General features: G+C 42.3%; 1 protein-coding gene across 4 annotated transcripts in view; it reads right to left on the bottom strand.

Moving 5' to 3' along the window:
- Nucleotides 1–22,158, bottom strand: part of NOS1AP (nitric oxide synthase 1 adaptor protein) — a 401,227-nt gene extending 379,069 nt beyond the window's left edge. For all 4 annotated transcript variants that reach the window (XM_069094646.1, XM_069094650.1, XM_069094647.1 and 1 more), the window contains exon 1: nucleotides 21,460–22,158. In XM_069094646.1, the coding sequence (XP_068950747.1) occupies nucleotides 21,460–21,564 (105 nt within the window). In that variant the 5' untranslated portion in view covers nucleotides 21,565–22,158. The remainder of the gene's footprint in view (nucleotides 1–21,459) is intronic.
- Nucleotides 22,159–22,969: the final 811 nt, after the last annotated feature.

Genomic DNA, 22,969 nt, shown 5'->3' with positions numbered 1-22,969 from the left:
GAAGGAAGGAAGGAAGGAAGGAAGGAAGGAAGGAAGGAAGGAAGGAAAATCTATAGGACAACCAGTTCAAAATGTCCAACAGGCAGTTTGTGATGTGAGCCTTGTTCCGCACAGAATCTAGGGCTAGACATATAAATTTTGGGAGTCATCTTGAAAGAAATGATGATCAAATCCATGAGAGCTGATGAAATCACCAAGTGAAAGTGTGTAGGTATCCAGGACCAAATCTTTGGGTACAACCACAGTTAGTGACATGGAGATCTAGAAAAGGAGACTGAGAAGGAACAGTTGCACAATTGGGAGGAGGACTAATCAAAAATAGCATCACAAAAACCCAGAAAGGAAAAAGCAACCAGGGGAACAAAGTGGCCACCAGTCAAGGTCAGGTCAAGGCAATAAGCATTTATTAAGCACTTACTGTGTTCCAGGCACTGTTCTACACACTGGAGATATTTTTAAAAGACAAATTTAGTCCCTGCCCTCAATGAGCTCACAGTCTAATGGGGAAGACATCATACATAAGAGATAGATACAGGGTAAAGCAGACATAATTTTAGAAGGAAGACATAGGTGAAGATGCATGAGAACTAAGAAAAGACTATTAGGTTTGACAATTAAGAGATCATTTGGAGAGAGAAGTTTCCAATGACCAATGAAACAGGAAGCCAGACTACAGTGGGCTTAGAAACCAGGGAGAGGAGAAGTCTGGAAACTGAGGGTAAACAGCTGATGAGTTCAGTTTTAAACAACAGAGTATTAAGAGTCAATTGAGGGGCGGCTAGGTGGAGCAGTGAGTAAGAGCGCCGCCCGGAGTTGGGAGGACCAGGGATCCGTTCAGGCCTCAGATACTTAACACCCATACAGAAAAGAACTGGCCATGTAACCTTAGGCAAGTTATTTAACCCCAATTGCTTTCAAAAAAAAAAAAAGAGTCAATTGTATGCTATCCATATAGTATGTGTTACATATCCAAGTGCTACCTTGACCTTCAGGTAGTATAAAAAAGGTTTGTACTCTCTGCTGCTGTCAATCAGCCAAGCTCTAGATAGCAAGATATTTTATTCTCTTCATAAAAACCTGGTCTTTTTTCATGTTTCCCTACAGTCCTTCCCAGGGTATCTGGACCTGGCAGGACATTATCAGGGTATTGGAGGATGAATCCAAATTTATAAACAAGAGATCCATTCATTCATTCTTTCTCTGGGTAATTATTGAATATCAGCTAGGTGCCCAGTATGAAGCTAAGTGCTGTGGAGAAAAACAAAGAATAGTATTTGAATCTGACCTTGAAGAAACAATCATCTCCAAGAGGAGACACAACAGACAGAGAAAACGTTAAGTAACCTCCTAAGACAGTTTATATAAGTGTCTCCAGCTAATGGCACTTCAACACCAAAGTCACCAAGGGATAGAGAGAATCATAAGTAGTAGGAATGTTTCTCAGCAATACGTCTCTGGAGCCAAATCTTTAGCCCATTTCTACACCTCTGACAAATCAAACTCTTGGGGCTTCAATTTCCTCATCAATAAAATGAGAATATTGGAATTGGTGATGTTTCAAGTCCTTGGTACATCTAAAATCCTACAGCTGAGGTCAGATCTTACAACTAGGAGTTGCAAAGGGGCAGATTTCAGCTCTGGGTAAGGAAAAATGTCCTCACAATTAGAAGTATCCAAAGGGAGTGGGAGGTTCTCCCTCCCTGAAGATCCCCAAGCAGGAAGGAGATGGACACTTATGAGTGATGTCTTAAAAGGAGTTCCTGTTCAATTACAGATGAAACTAAATGACCAATGAGACCCCTTCTGACTCTATGCCTTTTGACCCATCAATACCACTGCTAGGTCTATATCCCAAAGAGATCATAAAAATAGGAAAAGGACCCACATGTAAAAAAAATATCTATAGCAGCTCTTTTTGTGGTGGCCAAGAAGTGGAAATTGAGGGGATGCCCATCAATTGAGGAATGGCTGAACATATGAATGTATGTATATGAAAGTAATGGAATACTATTGTTCCATAAGAAATGATGAGCAGGTAGACTTGAGAAAAACCTGTAAAGGCTTACATGAACTGATGCTGAGTGAAGTGAGCAGAACCAAGAGAACATTGTACACAGTAACAGCAACATCATGCAATGACCACCTTTGATAGACTTAACTCTTCTCAGCAATACAAAGATCTGAGACTCTGTGAACTGTTGGCAATATGACATATATCAGCATAAAGGAGAAAATGGTAACTACATCCCTTCCTACAGAGCATAGGAGCAACAGGTTGGGTTTTTTCCCCCTTAGTAGTGTGTGTGACTCAACAATCTCGAGTTTCTCCATTAAATGTAAATTTGATAATGAGGAACTGGAACCACATGATCTGGGAAAGGAAATAAAAAGTCATGAAGAGATGTCAGAGCTACAAGGGAGGCTGCCAATCTCACTCTGACCAGAGGAGTTGTTGCCAATGTCTCATCTCCAAATTGCCATTAACCTAAGCTTAAAACTAGACAAGGAGGCTCAGTCTGTGGTTTGGATTGCTTGCAATGAAGAGTAAAAGTAACACCATGGCCTCACTATCTTGACAAGAAAAGTCAGTCAGGGAAGTTAGACATGGAGTGTGCTAGGTTGGGTTCAATGCTGGACCTGAGTTCAGGAGAACCTATGTGGAAATGCCACCTCTTACACTGACTAACTGTGTGACCATGGGCAATCCATCGAGAAGCATTTATTAAGCATTTACAATATGCTAGGCATAGGCATAAGAGTGGAAAGATAGGTTGGGGAAAATTGTGAGCAGCCTTAAAAGCTGAACAGAAGAGTTAATGTTGGATTCTAGACACCATAGGAAGCCACTGAAATGTACTGAGTATGGGAATGACAGAGTCAGTCAGAATGGGGCTTATAGTAAATCACTTTGGCAGCTGTGTGGAGGATGGAGAGACTAAAAGCAATATAATTAGGAAGATGATGCAATGCTCTGAACTTCCTTTAAGTCCCAAATAAAATCCCATCTTCCCCAACACCTCTTTCTTCCAGCACCTTCCCTCTGTTAATTTTTTCCTATTTATCCTGTCTACTGCCTGCTTTGTATAGACTTACTTGCATATTGTGTTCCCCCCCCCATTAGACTATAAGCTCCCTGAAGGCAGGGACTAGTTTGTGGTTTGGGGGCGCTTTTTTTGCCTCTTTTTGTATCCTCAGGACTTAGTGCAGAGTGTGACCACTTAAATGTTTATTGATTGATTTAGCTAGAGGTGATAAGGGTCTGAAATAAGGGGAGTAGTGTGAATAGACAGAAGGAGTTATATGTGAGAGATGGTATGGAGATCAAAATGGCAAGATTTTGCAACTCAATGGAGATGGGAGGCAAGTCCCTTCCCTGCTCAGAATCTCAGTTTCCACGTTTATAAAATGGCGCATAAAATCTATAAATGCCTTTTCTTTCATTCCAGATCTTTAAAAATTAGTGTAGAAGAAGCAGCCTTCAGCATTTTGGTGAGTCAGTAGAAGAAAATGTCCCAAATCATAGAACAAAGGGAAGCTCCTCAAGTTCCCTCTGCTTGTATGAGCTTGAGCAAATTTCTTGACCTCTCTAGTCCATAAGTTTGCTTGTGTCCTTAAGACAAAGCGCGGTTGAACTGCAAGATGTCTTAGGTCCCATCCACTCCTGGATCCATAATTCCATGTTGTCTTGTTTCAACTAGACTATAAATTTCTTTAGGGCAGAAGTTATATTTTCTTTTTCTTCCCTCTCCTTTTTCTTTCCTTCCCCTCCTTCCCAAAAAGTGTCTAGTACTATATCCAACACACAAATCAATCTGATTTAATGTTGCTAATTGGTCAACTGTTCTATTTTTTCCTGGTTGGAAGAATTCCTTCCCTTTTTTTCATATCCACAGGGTAAGAAGTCATTCTTATTTCTACCTCCCTTAGTCTAGTCAGGGCTCTTACTGGCCCTGCTCTGAACTCTTGCAACAGATGCCTAACTTGTCTATCTGCTTCTTGTCTAGCTAAGATCCTGCCAAGTTAATATTCAAATTAATTAATCAAAATTTATTAAGTGCTTACTATGTGCCAGGAACTGTACTAAGCAGTAGGGAGACAAAAAAAGGTCAAAAGAAAGTCCCTGCCCTCAAGGAGTTCACAATCTAATGGGAGAGCTAACAACTATATACAAAGCAATCTATATACAGAATAAATGGGAAATAATTACCAGAGAGAGGAGTTGAGAAAGGCTTTCTGTAGAAGGTCGAATTTTAGTTGGGACTTAAAGGAAATCAGGGAGGTCAGTAGCCAGAGCAGAGAGAGATCTTTCATTTCCTTTCTTTCTATCCCCTTCCCAACTGTAAGCCCAAAGAGGGGAGAGAGTGATTATTTACAGTAGTAATGATGTTTGTCTGACATTTTTGTTGATGACTTGGATGAAAACACTGAGAGGTTTGTTTATCAAATTTGCAGGTGACACAAAGCTACAAAGGATGACCAACATATTAGATGACAGAATCAGGATCCAAAAAGCTCACGAGGGCCATAAAAACAGGACAGATTTAATAAGGTTAAGTTTAATAGCGATGAAATGGTATGACCCACACTCAGGTACAAAAAAAAAAGTCAACTGTACATGTGCAGGATAGGGATGATGTAGCTAGAAAAAAAGGTCATGTGAAGGGCCTGGGGCTTCTAAGAGACAGAAAGCTCAAGAGTCAACATTGTGACATAACAGAAAGAAAAAAACCTAGAATCAATCTTTGACTGCGTTAACAGAGGCAACATTCAGAATAACTGTGCTAATAAAGCATTTCTTAGAGTAGGTGGCCCCATGGGTAGAAAGCCCTTAACCTGGGATTCAAGAAGACCCAAGTTCAAATCCACTCTCAGACATTTATTAGGTTTGCTCCCCAGACAAATCACTTGACCTCTCATGTTCCCACATAAGCCTCAATTTTTTCATCTGTAAAATAGGATAATAAAAGCACCTATGTCTCATAATTATTCTGAGGATAAAACAAGATACCTGTCAAGTGCTTTGCAAACTCTGAAGTACTATATTAATGCCAAATATTATTATTGTTGTTGTTAAAGGTAAGAGTCCTGCCATGTTCTCTGCCCTGGTCAGACTCATCAAGAATGTCTCATTTCATTTGAGACATCATATTTTAGGGTGGACATGGGCACATTGTCCAAGGGAAGGCAACAGGACTGGAGGCCATATCACCCAAAGATCAGCTGAGGTCACTTGGCCTGATGTAAAGACTTTGGGGGTACTAGTGGGGGAGGTGGGCAGCTCTACCTTTCAGTATTCAAAGAGCTCTCATGGAACATGGATTTGACCCATTCTGCTTGACACCAAAGTACAGCTGAGAGTAATGAAGTTGCTGAGAGGCTGATTTTGGCTCAATCCACAGAAAAACTAACAATTGAAGTTATCCAAAAATGGAATGGCTTTGCCTCACAGAATCCATATGGAGTCTTCAAGGGGAGACCAGGTGCCCACTTGTCAGAAAGGTAGTAAAGGAGACCCCCGTTAGGTGCTGAATTAGGTGACCTCTGAATTCTCTTTCCACTATGAGATTCTTAATTCTATGAATAGATACAACATTCAAAACCAACCATTTGATCAAGAGGCTTCTGGCTTAGCTGAAAAATCAGTGCCTCTAAATGTTCTCAAGGGAAAAATACAATTCTTATCTAGAGTCTCAGGGGAGCTGGGATGTTATGGCCCTGGAGGAATCATGATAAAAACCAGGACAGACTCAGGATCTTTTAAAGTTCAACATTAGGTTAGAAAGCTTAGGTGCCACTCAGTCTGGAACTGAGAAGATATAATTCATATGTACCTTACCATGGGTATTATTTCTAAATCTGTACATTCTCCTTTCCCTCACAAATAAACCCTAAAAATAATATATTCTTATGGTCTGGATTATGGGGAGACAGGCCAACAGGATGGAAAGATAGGAGATGATGCTAAAGATGGTACTGGGAGAGAATTGAGGCAGCAGAAGTAATTAGGGTTAAGCCTGGAAAATCTAGGAAGCCAAGCTAGCTTAGGTTTCAGGGTCATTCAGCAAACATTTATAAAGTACCTACTGTGTGCAAGCACTAGGCATACAAGGAAGGCAAAAAATAATCCCTGGTCTCTAGGAGCTAGAGACACAGTAGCCTTGAGCTGGGGATCGAAGATTAGGCAGGCTTGAAGAGAAGCAAAATACAAAAGCCTTGGGGATGAAAGCAAAATACCCTGTGCTGCTCAAATTAGAAGGAAGCTTCAGAGCCAAAGCTGGATCCTTCAGAGGTCATCCAGTCAACAAGATAAAATGCAAACTTTTTGCATTTCAATAATCTGTCCCGTTTCCTCCTCCAAACCTACTACTTGTGGAAGTAAAACCTCGATATGGACCACTTGAGCCCCAAACTGGCCTCTATCCTGTTCCCTGGGCATTCTATTGATATTCCCACCATTACACCTTTACTCCCACTTAACTGGAATATATTTCTTCATGTTCAATGGCCCAATGAACCCTAAGCCATCTCAACTCTGAGTGATTAGTCTCTCCTCTGAAATCCTGTGGCACTGAAATCCCATGCCATTTTTTCAGAAATTATTCTATGCTTTGCACACTTTCTTCCTCCCACAACTGGTAAGCTCCTCATAAACAGGAACTGTCTCTTTTATGTCCCTTATCCCAGAGACTGACAGTGCTGTAACACAGTAGCTACTCAATAAATATTAATATTAATTAGTGATGATCATCCCTGTGCCTCATCATGGTATGGAAGTGACCTTGAGTTCTCAAAGGATATGACGAGGGAGTATAATATTTGACAGATTTTTATCAGCCTGTGAAGACTCTGGGTGTAGGCTTAGCAACTCATCATCCCACAACCAATCAAGGTAAATCAGAAAGACTTGGAACCTGGAGGTTCACTACTACATGTGAAGAGTTTTCTGTTATTGTTCTTAACAGCAATTCCTAGATACCATACACTAAGGCATAAAAGTAAAAGGGCTGCAATCCACACTAGTGGAATGAATACCCACATGGATGGAATTTCTTGAAATATTCAAGATCATGGTGTCATACTCTCTTTTGGTTTCAAGACAGTGTCAGTAAGTACATTTAGTTTTCACATGATTTCACCTAGCAGAAGCTCAAATTTCTATACAAGTAAGCATAGCACAATTGGTTTTCTAGCTAAATTTTACCCATCGTGCCAGGGTAGCTGCTCCCAAGAAAAAGGAGTTCCTAGGGTTATAGCAGCTGTCTCTCAGGCTACTCACTATTTCTCATGGTCATTCAAAACTTAATCTGCCCCAATGGCCAAACTCACTCCAAATAGTATGGCTAGTGAAATACAGACCAAGGACTTTCCTCCAGTTCCCTAAGGATCCAACATTCCACCACAACCACAAATGATGCTTCTGATTCCCCAAACCCACCTTTCCCCTGCAATCTGACCTCAGTGGCAGAATGCCAGGCCCAGGCCTCTGGCCACAGAGCCTTCCTGTCATCCCCACTGCAACATCAAACAGATGTGGTATCTAATTATAGTCTTTGACCTTGATGCTACAGAGACCAGCCCACTTCAGCCCCATGACTCAGCTCCACCCTACAATAAAGCATAAGGTGAATAAGAAAGGTGCTAGTTTAAGTTTTCTTTCAGTTTTTCAGTCATTTAACCACTACTTGCCTCAGTTTCCTTATCGGTAAAAATAGGGATAATAATAGCAATTACTTAACAGGGTTGTTTTGAGGATCAAATGAAATAACATATGTAAAGCATCTTCCAAACCTTAGAACACTATAGAAATACTGTTATCACCATCATCATCATTATTAGGTAGTAACAATATGAAAGGGCAGCTGGGTGGTGCAGTGTATAAAGTGTTCAGCCTAAAGTAAGAAGACTTATCTTCCTGAGTTCAAATCCAGCCTCAGACACTTACTAGTTTTGTCACCCTGGGGAAGTCACCTAGCCCTGTTTGCTTCAGTTTCCTCATCTGTAAAATGATCTGGAGAAAGAAAAGGTAAACCACTCCAATATCTCTGCCAAGAAAACCCCAAATGGCATCCCAAAGAGCCAGACACAACTGAAACAAATCAAAAACAACAATTCAGTGAAAATCTGTACCTCAGGTAGCTCAAAATACTTCCTTAGGGAAGAAGCCTCAGCATATCCAAAGATCACATGCCTTATGCTCCCTTAAAATATAAAGAAAACATAAAGCAACATGCTCAGTTTTTAATTAATACTTATGCCAGAATTAATTTATCCAAATGAACTTTGCCCTTCAAAGTAGTCACCTCGAGGTACTATACACATAGCTCCTTGCAGAAAGATGACATTGAATAAAAGTCTATTGAATTAATTCATGTCTGAACCAAATGGAATACCAATGATGCTACCTCAGTAGGTAACCCCAAAGATGTACGGAACCCCATCTTTTGGCATTGCCTCCAAGGTATATGTCATTGAGTCATATCCTCCCTCCACCCCCCCCCCCACAAACTATTATTTTTCAATAACTCAGTTTGGGGGCGGGGTTGTTGTTTTGGTTTTCGTTACTAAAAAAAAAAAATCCCTAGTTCGTTCAACCACCTCATTCACTAACCTTGTCTCTAAATGCTACTTGGCAATTTAAAAAAATCAAATCCACCCTCAGAGGATAAAGAATTGTCATCACAAGGATACTCAAAAGAATAAACTGCAGAATCTGAAGACCATTCTGAGCATCACTCGATTAATGATGTTGGCTCCTTAGACACCTACTTGGAGGAGAACACCACACAGACTTATGTTAGGTATATTTGTTCACAAATCAATTACATTGCTTTAAAGTTGATCGCACCTTTCACACAAGACCAGAAAGGACATTCAATCTAACTCAGTTCAGTTTCCCAGGTAACTTCCCTGAAGAAGATAAATCTCAAATGAGAATGAAGCTCAAAAAAGAAAAAAAAATGGGGGGAGGGGGAGAGACAGAATGCTGATCCTGGAGAAGATGGGTCCATAGAATGTAGGTGAAGACACAACATTCTTATTTTTCCATTAAAGTTGGAAGAGTCACAAAACCTGACAAGAAGTTAAGAATTTCAAATTTTACATTAAAAAAATCCTACAGAATGAATAGAACCATCCAATTGATACTATTCCACACTTGACTGTGTGACTTTTGGGCCTGTCTCCTTGACCTGTCTAGGTCTCAGTTTTTTCATCACTGAGATGAAGAGGTTGGCCTGAAAGGCCTCTAAAATCTCTTCAGCTCTTGATCTTTGGCCTTTAATCTATGACTGTCATTGACCTCAGCACCATATTTTTTTTTTATATATCCAATGGAAAAGAGAAAATCTATGTCAACAAGAATGTAAACAATATGCTATGACAATAAATAAGGCTAGAATATGGCAGGACCTCAGATATTGTTTGATTCTTACATTTGCCCCTTTTTTTTTGCTTTTGTTTTTAAAACAGACATAGAGAAAAGGAAAGAGGAAATATGTCCTCAGAGTATGAAGGGAACTGGGGGAATCTGGTACTGCCTTTGAAGCTATTTAGCTCAAGTGGTTAAGGCATGATGCCAATGAGGTCAACATTAGGTATTTGTTAGGAAGGGGAAGAGTACAGAATGAAATCAGTATGGTTGCTTTTGAGGAATCTTATGGAAAGCTGCCTTAAAAGAACCCTGAATTAAAGCCATTTGCTTTGGGTTATATGCTACATCTTTATTTCAGTTTCAGTTCCCATTGAGACCTCAGCTAAATCCCACAGCTAAAGCTACAGGTTACAAACACCACAATTTTAAACCAGACTACTATCAAAAATGTACCAATAAAGTGTCCAGTACAACCCATCCCTATGGCTGGGAAAGAAAAAAACTTTCCAAGAGTTAGTCTGTTGGGCACAGTGACAAACATTAGTAATCCCTGCTCCTGGGGAGGCTGAGGCTAGTGAATTGCTTGAACTCTGGAGTTCTGAGCTGCAGTAGGGTTAAAACCTACTGCTAAGTCCAGTATTAATGTTGTAAGCCCCCATGGCATTGGGGAACAGGGAAGAAGGGGCACACGGGACACCTGACTAAGGAGGGCAGAATTGGCCAAGGTTTAAAATGAAGCATCAAAGCTTTTGTGTTGATCAGTTGTGAGATCAAGCCAGTAAGCGGCCACTATACTTCCAGCCTAAGTGAGATAAGGAGACCCAAAGAAAATTTTAAAAGGGCTGGTCCTAGTGAAAGTAGGTCAATAGCAGGCTCTTTGTATGGGAAAACACAGCATTATTTTACCACTAAAGTTGTGAGTAAAAGCCACAAATCACATCAAGAAGTTAAGAATCTCAAATTCCACATGGGGAAAAAATGAAATGGAATGAATAAAACCATCCAGAAAAAAAGCAACAACAAATCTCTATACATGTCTTTCTTACAATCTAAACCCCTCATTTGGGACTCCACCCATTCACTGTCCCATAAACCTTTGCTAGGTATCCTGTTACATGCAATATGTCTTATCTCCCTAACTGGACCATGATTTGATTTTTAAAATTCTATTCCTTAATTTTTTAAATTAAAAACAATAATAGAGTTGCCCCACAAGGTAGATTCCCTACAGCAGATTTACAAGAGAACAGGGACACAAAATGAACAGGATAGGCAGGGTGGATTGCTAGCTACTTGTCTGGAGGGAATACCTACCTTGTTAAGATCACCATCCAACTAGGTCTCCACCTGAGTATTCCCTAGAGTGCCCAGAATATGGTGGGTGTTTCCAAAAAGAACGCTTGTTAAAGAGAATGAATGTGAGTGAAAGAAAGATCTCCAAAAAAGGGAGGGGAATGAGAGAGGGAAAGAATTTGGGACTGAAATTTTAAATTTTATTTTAATTTTCAAAAATTAAAAGAAAGATTTCCAAAATAGTGCAACATGGACTCACCAATCCTCTCCCCTCAAATCTTCCCCTAAATTCAAATGTTAAATGCCTGACAATGCTTACCTTGGGTGGGGGGGAGGGGTAAACCAAGAAGGGAGGGAAGAGTACAACATATGCACAGAGAAGCAAATGCAAGATTATTTTAGGTGGGTAGGAACACTAACCAATACCTGGAATGGTCATGGAAGGCTTCCTGTAAGAGGTGGAAACAGGTGAGGCTTAAAGAAAAATGGTCTAAAACTTTACCCTCAATCCACTATAAGACTGCAAGAAACAGCAAAATAAAATAAAATGAAATCACAAGTGGGTCCCATCATGGGAGAGAGTGATATAAATCTATGCCCCCAAACCAGGAAGAGATCAGCTGAAATGACCTTGACAATGAAAATGAAAGCACCTGGTCTGCCTAAGCCCAGAGGCAGCAACTTAAAATGTAGTGTGGTCCACATTGGAGGCAAAAAACAAACAAACAAAAAAACACAAACAAGCCAGTTTTCAATGTAGTTACAGCACAAGTTATGTGTTTATCGGAAACAGAGCACCAGAGTGAGCTAATATGTTATCTGTCACTAGACCCACAGGAGACATTAATCTTTCTCTCAGTGGAAAAACAATGTTTCCGAATGAATACCTCTTCCCACTCTAGGAAAAAAAAACCCAAAATAAAAAGAGGATTTGTACTTGGAAAGAGGAAAAGAATATAATCAAGTGACTTTTCCACAATTTCCAGTTCAAAAGAGAAGATCTCATCCAGAAGGTGAGTCAACATTTATAAACTGTCTATGGCCAAGACCAATGATCTCCAAAACTTTCTTGATTGTAGATTCCTATCTATAAAAAATGTTGAGCACAAAATAGGTATGTTTGTTTATTTAAAAATTATACATATTTACTATTGTGCTATTCATTAGATACCTTATGAAACTTACACCAAAAATGGATGTTTAAAAAGGATGATAAAAAGATGAAATAATATTTGATCTTGACTTCATAGTCTTAATAGTGGGGGGGGGGGAGGCTGACATGGTTATCCACTCACTTTAAGAAAATCACTTTAGCAGCTGTGAGAAGGATGGATTAGAAAGGGGAGAAACTTGAAACTGGGAGACTCCTGAACCAGAAAGCTACTGTATTAGTCAATGTAAGAGGAAATGAAGTTCTGAAGCCCATAAAAGGAGAGAAGGGACATGAGATGTTGAAAAATAAACAAGGTTACTGAATGGATGGGAGAGGAGGGAGGGAGGGAGGGAGAGAGAGAGAGAGACAGAGACAGAAAGAGAGATGCACTATATCACTCTCCAAAGTGAGTGACTTTGAATTTAAAGGTCTTCAAATGTAGCTCTCCATAGGATTCCCCCAAAACAAACCAAGTTCAACTTTTCTGGTATTCCTTTCCTTCCTAACAATTAACACTAGTTTCTGCTTAGGAATGACACCTTCACCCAATGAAGACTTCATGACTGCCTGTGGTCCAACATTCAATCAAACAAAGCATACTTGCCTATTTGAACATTGTGCCTTCTGTAGTACATTCAAAGACCAATATGAAGTCAACTATAGTTCCCATCCTCAAGTTGACACTCCACAGAGGGACTTACCATCAAGCCTTTAAAGTAAAATACAACTGTCCAGCCTCATACTTAAAGACCTCAACACAGTTCAGGTGCCGCCCCCTACACAAGGACTTCCCTGGTACCATCCAACTGTTAGCATTTTCTCTCTCTTGAAATTACTTTGTATTTACTTACTCATGTGTATGTAATGCCCCCCATCTCACCCCCAGTAGAATATAAGCTTGTTGAAAGCAGGGATTTTTTTGTTTTGTTTTGTAATCCCTAGGGCTTGCAAAATAGTCATTTTACCCAGTAAATACTTATTAATGTTTACTAGGTTACTGAATTATAGAATTTGGAAGAGACCTTCAAAATCATTTTGGACCTGGACTTGGGCTCAGTCAGGAAACAAATATCTTGCTGAAAAGCCACATAAATAATAATCTCTTTTGAGCAGAGATTGGGTCCCAGTTCTTCTCTCTCAAGATTGGATGAGTCTTTACATCAATCAATCAATAAACATTTATGAAACACCTAGTGTGTGCCACTGTGGTAAGTGGTGGGAATACAATGAGACGCAAACGACAGTCCTGCCCTCAACAAGCTACCATATAGTCAGCAAGTATTCCTTGAGTGCCTACTATATACCCAGTGCCTTAGGAGATAAGAAATAGAAAGTAGTCTCCCTGTCCCTAAAGCCTACCACCAGATGTAAGGCACATTTCCAAGGTGGGAACACTAGATTAAAATGCAATAAAAAACATTCTTTAAAAATCAGTAAGCTCTAATTAGCTAGCTTTATTATCTCAGGGAGGGAAGAGGGGAGTAAGGAAGGGACAGAATTTAGAAATTAAAACTTAAAAAATGTTTTAAATTGTCTTTACATGTAATTGGGAGAAATATTTTTTTAAAAGGAAACTAAAAAATCAGTAAGCTCTGATTAGATAAAGAAGGGAAGACTGAGGATGTACAAGCAGATCTGAGTGTATATTTACTGTAGGTGTTCCCTCAAGCCCTTAGCAGTCAGCTCCTGGTCTTAGTCAACATTTGGGTGGTGAGGAGGGGGAAGGTTAGAAAGAGGAAGGGCAACATTGAAACATAAGCCTATATAAAGTATCAGGGCTTCAGGAGGAATAGGGTGACCCTTTTATCTCAGTAGACACTCCAAGAGATGTTGAAAATGGTCCAGATGGATTTAAATCCACACGAGGAAATGCAAAGGAACTCAACAGGAATCAGTGTAAGGGTAATGCACAGTGGTAGAAAAAGCCTGAACTGCTCTGGCCCCCAATGGGCACTTACCTTGCTGGAAGTGGAGTCTTAAATAGCTAAAAGCCAGATGCTCTGAAGCTTCAAAGGAAACAAGATGCTGAATGTGAGAGAAAACAGAAGCATCACAAGATAACAATTATTCCCAGGAAGCAGAGGGGTGGGGATGGGAGAGGAAGAAATCTTCTGCTCAGATTATGATGGTTTAAAGAAATTATTTCTTATAATTAAGAATATATGATAATTTTATATAATTGTATATAATTTATATTATATATGTTAATTTATATTCTTTTCTTATAAGAATATTATATAAATATAATAAAATATTATTTATCCAAAGAAATTTCAAGAAAGGTAAGCAAAGATAGTTCCAAGGTTGAGCAGTAAATATGACATTATTTTCTATGCTGAAAAAACTAAAAGTTTGTGGCAATATGATAGTGAACTACATTAAGAACTACTTAATACCTTGCTAACTTTTCAGCTCCCATTTCAGGCCTTTTACACTAGCTGTTCCTCATATTTGGAATGTACTCCAGGCAAGTAACAGACACAGCGAATATAGCTCTGTGTCTAGAGTCAGAAAGACCCAAGTTCAAATCCAGCTTCAGACATTTATTATATGACCCTGGACAAGTCACTTAACCTCTGTCTGCATCAGTTTCTTTATTTATAAAAATAGGGATAATAACAGTATCTACCTTCCAGGGCTGTTGTGAAGATCAAGGGAGACAAATATTTGTCAAGCACTTTGCAAATCTTAAAGCAAGATATAAATGCAGTCATCATCACCATCATTATTACAAGGCTGAACCTACATTAAAATTGCCTATAGCTAGAACTTAAGACATTTGACCCCTATTCCTGGGGTCACCAACTTGGATCGTAAAAATCAGTCATAACATACCAAGAAGAGAAGAAAATTCAGAAGACCTTGAATGAAGGGTGAACAGATACAATTCACAAGAAAACATCAGGCTGTGACAAATTTCATAAAAATTACAATATTGTAACTATGATCAACTGTGGACGGCTTGGCTACTCTGATCAATACAATGATCCAAGATAATCCCAAGTAGCCACTATGAAAAATGCTATCCACCTCCAGAGAGAGAGATCTGATGAATTCTTTTTTTGTTTGTTTGTTTGGGTTTTTTTTTTGCTTTTTGGAGGGCAATTGGGGTTAAGTGACTTGCCCAAGGTCACACAGCTAGTATTTGTGTTAAGTATCTGAGGTCGGATTTGAACTTAGGTTCTCCTGACTCCAGGGCCAGTGCTCTATTCATTGCACCAACTAGCCACCCCCCAATTCTGATGTAAATTGAAGCATATATTTTTTTTTACTTTATGTTCCTTGATTTTTTTCTTCTTTTTTGCAACATAGTTAATATGGAAATGTGTTTTGCATGACTTCACATGTATAATTGATATCATATTGCTTGCCTTCTCAGTGGGTGGGGGATGGGCAGGATTGAGGAAGGGAGAGAATTTTAGATGTTAAATTTAAAAAAAATAACTGTACAGCACCTTAACTAAAGCTGAGGTTTTCAGCATTCATATATATTCAAAAATGATAAGCCTGTTTCATTGCATGGATCACAGATGATCAGAGCTAGAGAGGGATTTATCCAAGGCACAGGTTTTACAGATGAGAACACTGAGGCCCAAAGCTTAGTAGGGGTAGTCACTTCACTTTATCCAATGATATAGATCTAAACTGTCATAATTATTACATTCTTTTTAGGCCGCTGCCAGAAACACAATCTGGGCCAGACTGACCATGGTTCTGACCTAGGATAGCAATTCCTGTGTTCCAGTGATGTTGAGAAAGCCAATTTTAGAAAAGAGCTTTATCTATGCCCACAATTAGGCAGAAAGGTCCGATTTCCCATGTAAGAGACACCTTATGTAATGTCAGCAGCTTAAATTTTGTCCCACCCCCTCTTCACCAACCACACCAAGAATATATTTCAGAAAAAGACCCCATAATTTTCATTGCAAAGGAGATTCTCTATAGGGAAGTCCATACTTCTAGGCAATTCCCCCACCCCTTCCAAAGCACAAGCTGTATAGGTGGTGTTTAAGTCTATGTTGGCATATGTGTTCAATAAACCAAAGGCAGGCTATGAGGGATGGCGATCTTGATGTCCTGAAACCCAAGGCCAAGTGAGTGTGCCAGGTTTTAGACAGCTGATAATGCTATATAGATCACTGACTGCATTATGGGAGGCAGGGGCACCTGGCAGGGGAACAGCTCGGTTCTAAACTTTCCCAGGTCCACCAGCCTACAAAATCACTTCAACATGTTAAAATAGTTAAGCCACTTTTAGATTTCCTGCAGGCAATTGTTGCCTTCACTCAGTAAATCTCTATAGAAGTGAGTGTGAAATAGTGAAAAGAGTACACGGTTTAGAATTAGGAATAAGGAGGATGGAAATCCCACTTCTCATGCTTATTAGCCCTTCCAGCGTGGGCAAGTCACTTAATTTCTGAGCCTCAATTTTTCCATCTATTAAATGGGGATAATTAATAATGCCTGTACACCAATAATGCCAGAAAACCAACCTCAAAAAGTTGGTGGTGGTTTAAAGTGCTTTTTTAAGCCTCAAGACAATTTGTGGTAAGAAAAGAGCTTATAATCTAATGAAAGGAGAAAACACCTACACAAAGAAGGATGATGCCAGGAAAGTTTGGGTGAGGAGAGCATCAATAACTAGGATAAGGGAAGGCTTCATAGAGCAAATGGGGCTCAAATGGAGACTTGAGGGAAGATGAATAAATGCCCATTATTATTAAGGCAACGAGATGGGGCAATGAATAGATGGAGTCCTGGGCCTGGAGTCTGGGAGACCTGAGCTCAAATATGACCTCAGATACTTATTAGCTTTATAACCCTGGACAAGTCATTTAGCCGCTGTCTGCCTCGGTTTCCCAATCTGTAAAATGGGAGTAATAATATCACCTATCTTGCAGGGTTGTTTTAAGGATATAATGGGATATTTGTAAAGAGCTTTGCAAACCTTAAAGTGCTATATAATTATATAAACATATAATACAGAAATTTATGTATATTATTATTAATCACCACTTACATTCACTAGAAAAGATCGAAGTAGCATATATATGCATACACAGATGGATAGATAGATACATACATACATAAGACAGATGATAAAGGATAACTTGATGGATATGCAGCAGAAAGCACTTCAGTCTAGAGGAGGGAACAGCCAGGGAAAGCTTCACTGAGAAAGGATTTGAACTCATCCTTGAAGACATAAACAGTAAGATAGGTGAAAGGGAAAGCGAGCACTCCTGACTGAGGCAATGAGAAAACTTTATGAACCACAGGATTTTAGACCTCAGAAAGAATCTAAGCCAGCCCCCTTGTTTTATAGATGAGGGAACCGAGGCCCAGAGAAGTTAAGTAAATTGCCCAAGGTCACACTGCTAATAAATGGCCAAGTCTAATAAATGAACCTGGCGCCTCCAACTTCAAATCCAGTATGCTTTGCCATTTTATACACTGCTTTTTAAGGGACTAAAGGTACAGGGATGGGAAGAATGATCATAGCATCTTCAGGGAATTGTGAATCTGCAGGACAATCTCTACAGTAACCTAGGAACCCCCTCCTCTCCCTCCCTGCCCAAGACACAGGAAAGAAATCACAAGGCAATACTGCAAAGTCCCTGCTGCCACCTTCTGAATGGTCTAGGAAAGATACCTAGCTAAATGAAACCCATTCCACAAGGGTACATGAGAAGGGAGACAGGATCCAAGGTGTTGAGGCCGTTTGGAGTTTACCACTCAATAAATACCACCTGCCAATGAACCAGGCACTGCTACAGAATACAGATGTAACCTTGACTGCAGATGCCCATGGAAGCCCCCAAGTGCTCCATCTCTCCTTCCCTAAGGTGAAGACTGGATGGAGCCTATCACAACAGCCTTCTCAAGACTGCCCTGAGCAAGGAACTATAGCAAGGAGAAAATGGGGATGGTGATGAGGGACAACCATCCTGAGACGCACATTAGAAGCTGCCACAACATTGGGCAGACCCAGGAGAACTTCTGGCAGTCCCTGCAACCCGGGTGACCTTCAAGAATGGCTGAAGTCTGAATCTGAGCGGCCAACACTGGCATCACTGCAGCCATCACTCATCCTACACTGGCAGGCCTTGGGAAAAGAAGAAACTATCTTCAAACTGTATGTGGCAAAGTTAGGATATATTTGTGCATTGTCACAGCCTGTGTTGGGGTCGAGGGGTAGGAGGGAAGAGGAAGGTTTTGATTTAACTCTGCAGTCCTTGCAATTAAAGTCCCAAAATCATGCCTATGAATTGGCTCTCCCAAGGCATGGAATCTGGCCAGGGAGAAACATTCCCAAGTCTGAATGGATCCTGCCATTCCCTTCACTTACCCAACAAGGCTGTAGGCTCTTAGAGCACAGGTGCTAAATATCTTAGGCTACTTTGTCCTTCCCTAGAACCTAGTGAGTGTAAGACATGCCCAAGAACAATAACTGGAATTTACATAGTGTTTTCAGGTTTGCAAAGTGCTTTATAAATACTATCTCATTCTACCTTCAGTAGGACCTGGGGAAGTAGATGCTATTACTACTCTGTGCTCTTTGGAGAAGTAATGCCTTTGATTTGGCATTTCTCTTCCATTCTTCAGCCAACTCAGTGCTAAAAACATGAGCATCTGTAATGCCAAGCAAAGGCTTTACTGATACAGCATCTGGTACCCATACAAGTACCTTGCTTTTGTTGCTTTGTTTAGTTGGTTCAGCCATGTCCAGCTCCTCATGACCCCATTTGGGGTTTTCTTGGCAAAGATACGGGAGTGATTTTCCAATTCCCTTCTCTAGCTCACTTTACAGATGAGGAAACTGTGGCAAACAGATTTAAGTGACTTGCCCAGGGTCATAGAGCTAGTGTCTGAGGCCAGATTCGAACTCTCAATGATGAGTCTTCCTGATTCTAGGTCTGGACATCCTGACCATTGAGCCACCTAACAGCCCCTAAACGAGTACCCTGATAGGCTTACAAATGTCAGCTAGTAACTCCCAGGGTTGTGACCTAGACCCCCAAAGTCAGGCTTCTCTGATAAGCAACAAAAGCTAAAAGATATCTAGGTTCTACTTCATAATATCATAGGCTTAGAGTTCAAAGAAATTTCAGAGATCGTCCACCTCAGCAAGAATCCTATGCCTAAGAAGTAATCATCCAGGCTTCATGTGAAGGCCATCAGTGATGGTGAGTCCACTACACATTCCAAAACAGCCCATGTCACTTTGGGAAGATTAGGATTTTTCCTCCCTTTACATGGAGCCTAAATCTGATTCTCTGTAACTTCTACCTAGCTAGTTTTACCCTATGAGACCAAAAAGAATCGTCTATTCTCTCTTCTACATAACAGTACTTCAAATATTTGAAGATATTCATGACCTGTCAAAAAATGTCTTCTCCACACTGAACATCTCCATTTTTTTCCATCAGTTCTGGGTCAGTCCCTACCACCCTCCAGATCATCTTCACTTGGAACTGCATCAAAATGTTGACTTCCATCCACTCTCTTTTAGTACTGGAACATCACACACACATACACTTACACACACACATGCAAAACACCAGAAGGCCAGGGCCCTATGCTAGGGTATGAATCCCCAACTCCAACCCCCAGGTCAATGACTGACAAAAAGATTGCATGTTGGGTCCTACAGGGAAGAAAATGAGATCTGCAAGCCCTAAGAGAGTCTCTACCTTCTTGTTCCTAGTTAGGATCCAGTTCAGGCTACTCAGAGAAAAAATGAATTAAGAGAATCTTTCAAATCTATCATCCATTCTACCTTTCTGTAAAAAGCAGTGAAAGCATCCAAAAGAGGACAAACTGCTCCCAAAGAGATTTCCTTAACTGTGTCCAAGCAAAATGAAATCTTGGACATGAAAAGAAATCACACCTTACAGTGAAGGGAATCTGCTCAAGAGTCCAAGCCACAAAAAAAAACAAAAAAAAAAAAAATCCTTATACAGCACATCCTAAGGACCTGAGCAAGTCTATTCTGGGAGAAGACAGATGTTTCTCTCCCATACAAGACAGTGCCAGAGTTAAGATCAGACTATGAGGCAGTTCCACTACAGCAAGCCAGACAAAACGAAGAATTCAGTTCTGTTCTTGTCTAAAGACTATGATTGGTACTAGGGAAGAAAAACACTACCACCACCATCAGGGTACTGCTGGGAGAGATTAAAAAAAAATTTTTTTTTAAGATAAAAGTCTCCAGAAAGCCCAGGGGGTCCTTAAGACAGGAAAGAAATATCAGGACAAGTGAAAACCCAGTCCACACAACTGACACCTGGGGTGACAATTCACAGATGAAACATGTCAGCATCTCATGCATAGAGTCATGAAGGGGGAAAATGGAACAAAGAAGGGTACAAAGGAGTTCTCTGGCAAAAAAAGAAAGAGCCGGCATGACAGGAGCAGTGAAGGACGATGTGGGTGAAGGGGAAATGCTTTACTTTTGACTTCTCACATTGTTAGGCACATAGTAGGCACCTGAATACGTGCCAAATTGAACCTCATCTCCCACAGGGAAGATAAAAACACAGGGAAAGAAACTACCGATTAGTGACAGGGATGGCATGAAATTCAACAAACTTCGGACTGAAGATCAGTAAGAAGTAATCTCAAGTGAGAAACCTTCTTTCCCTGCGACTACTAGTAGAAATCCCATCACTGGAGGCACTGACAAACGTTTCCTGGGGCATCACTGGGCTCTAAGGAATTTTCACAGTCACCCAAAGGGTCATGAACCTGTAAAGAGAATAGAGGAAGGAAGGTGGGGAGGGTCGTTCCTCTGAAACAGTGAAACGGGATGACTCTGGGGCATTAAGATTGAACTCAGAAAACTCCAGTTGTTTTTTTTTTTTCCTCCAGGTCAGCAACTATGGCAGCGGATATACGGCTGATGAACAAGGAGAGTGCCCACACCAACCCTCCCCCACCTTTTTTCCTTCTTTCTTTTTAATCACTGGCACTTGCAAAGGGGTAGAAAGAGTCAGGGTGGGTCTTTCAGAGCTTCACAACTGAGGCAACCCTTGAGAAGTAGCTGGGAGATTTGACCAGGTCACAAGCAGGGCTATGGTGGGGGGAAGGGGGGGGGCAGCCCCTGAACCTTATGCTAGGGAAGAAGCAATTTCCTCATTCAGGAAGTATGTATTTCCCTTTTGAAAGTCCTTCCTCCAAGCACCTCGTTCCCATCGGAGCCCCATAGGTAAATAACTCCTGAAGCAGTCCCCTGCTCTCACAGCCCTGGCAGGTACCTTGGCAGCTAATGGGTCTGATGGTTGGGTCCCAAAGGAAGGCGGCCCTAGAGTAACAACCCACGGTGAGGTGGGGGCGCCGGAGAGAGGCGGTAATCTGCAGTCTCCAGTGTGCAGGAGCTGCCATTCTCAGGAATAGGGTTGGACTGGAGCCGAAGTGACATCTCTCAAACTTTGCAGCGGAAAGTTCCCAGTCCAGGGTAGAAGCCAGCCAGTTGTTATGCAGGAAAGTCACAAACCCCCCCCACACACACACACCCGCCCACACACCAGCCTCCCTCCATACCACAGGTGGGCCTTCGTAGATTGGTTCTCCCATCACATGCCCCGAGTTCCAGCATCCCAGTCCATACCCCACACTCCCACCGCCGCTCTAACCCCCTCACCTTGGCCTCAAAGCAGATGCCATGCTGGAAGGCGTCCTCGTTATGGAGGGGGATCCGCAGGTCGTGACCATCGTCCACCAGGTTGTATTTGGTTTTGCTGGGCATAGTGACCCCAGCGAGGAGAAGGGGGCTGAAGGGAGAAGGAGGCGGTCCCTCTCCTCCGGCGAGGTGGGCTACGGTAGAATAGGGGCCCGAGGCGAGGAGAGAACTGGGAACGGGGGCTCGCACCGCCCAGCGCCCAGCTCTGGAGCCCGGCAAGCCGCGGGCTCCTCTAGCCCTGCGGCACTGAGCTGCGCCCGGCGCAGAGGGAGCCGAGTCCCGGAGCTGCGCGAGGAGCCGAGTGGAAACCGGAGCAGGAGCAGGAGCAGGAGCAGGACAAGACGGTGGTGGCGGCGGCCGATCCCAGCGACAGGAGCGGCGGCGCGGGGGCCATGCAATTCCTGCTGGGGAGCAGGAGCTGGAGGATTGGGACAGGGACTAGGGTTGGGGGGAGGAGGAGGAGGAAGAGGAGAAACAGGAGGAAGAGGAGAAACAGGAGGAAGAAGAGGAGGAGCGGCAGCAGCGGCAGCGGCTGCAGCAGGCGGGAGCGGGGTCCGCGCGGAGCCCCCAGGGCTGGGGGAGGGGAGGACACAGACCCACCCCTCCGGCAGCGGGAGCCGGGCGCAGCTCCTGCCCGGGATCGGGGACAGGGACAAGGAAGGCGAGGAGGAGGAGGAGGAGGAGGAGGAGCAGGAGCAGGAGGCGGAGGCGGAGGCGGAGGCGGCGGCGCGGGCGCCTGTCACCGAGACGAGACGCGGGATCTGCCACCCAGCCAGGCAGGCAGAGCCAAGCCGAGCCGCTCCTCCCGCGCGGGGCGGGCCGCGGGCCGCGGCTCCTCCCGCGGGGGCGGGCTGCGAGCTCCCGGCGACTCCGCCCCCGCCCCGGGCTCTCCAGGCCAGCGCTGGCCTGGGCTTGGCGGGGCTGGGCAGGTGAAAGTCCCTGCAGACTCTCACATCCCGAGACGCGGACCGCCCCGGAGGTGGGGTGGGGCACCCACCCCATCCGGACTGCGCTGAGCCCCCTGAACTGGAGGTGGGGAGCCCACCTTCCCCGAGAACTCCTTCCTCACCTGAGCCTGCAGAAGGCAAGAAGAGCCGAGAAGGGGCTTTGGTGGGGTTTGGCTTGGTTTTCCCACTTTCCTCCAAATGGTATGCTGGACGTGATTTATAAAAATAGATGAAACGTTTTCTGGATAGGTTGGGGAAGAAGCATTTTAAGCACTCACTATGTGCCAGGCGCTTTGCAAATAGTATTTTATTTGAATCTCACAACAACCTTGCTATTACCCCTATTTTACAGTTAATGAAATTGAGGCTGACCGAAGTTAAGTGATTTGCCCTGAAGTCATACAGCTAATAAATTTCTGAGGCTAGGTTTTGAGGGGAAGGAGTGAGAGAGGGAGAGGGAAATGGGATTGGGGGGTGGGGAGAAGGAGGAAGAGAGAGAGGAAGAGAGGAGGAAGGAAAGGGAG

This window comes from Petaurus breviceps, unplaced genomic scaffold (genome assembly GCF_028583685.1).
Source record: "Petaurus breviceps papuanus isolate PSGF00001 unplaced genomic scaffold, PetGlider_PUasm1.0 220, whole genome shotgun sequence".
Taxonomy (NCBI): Eukaryota; Metazoa; Chordata; class Mammalia; order Diprotodontia; family Petauridae; genus Petaurus; species Petaurus breviceps.
This window is presented reverse-complemented; position numbering and strand designations above follow the sequence as displayed.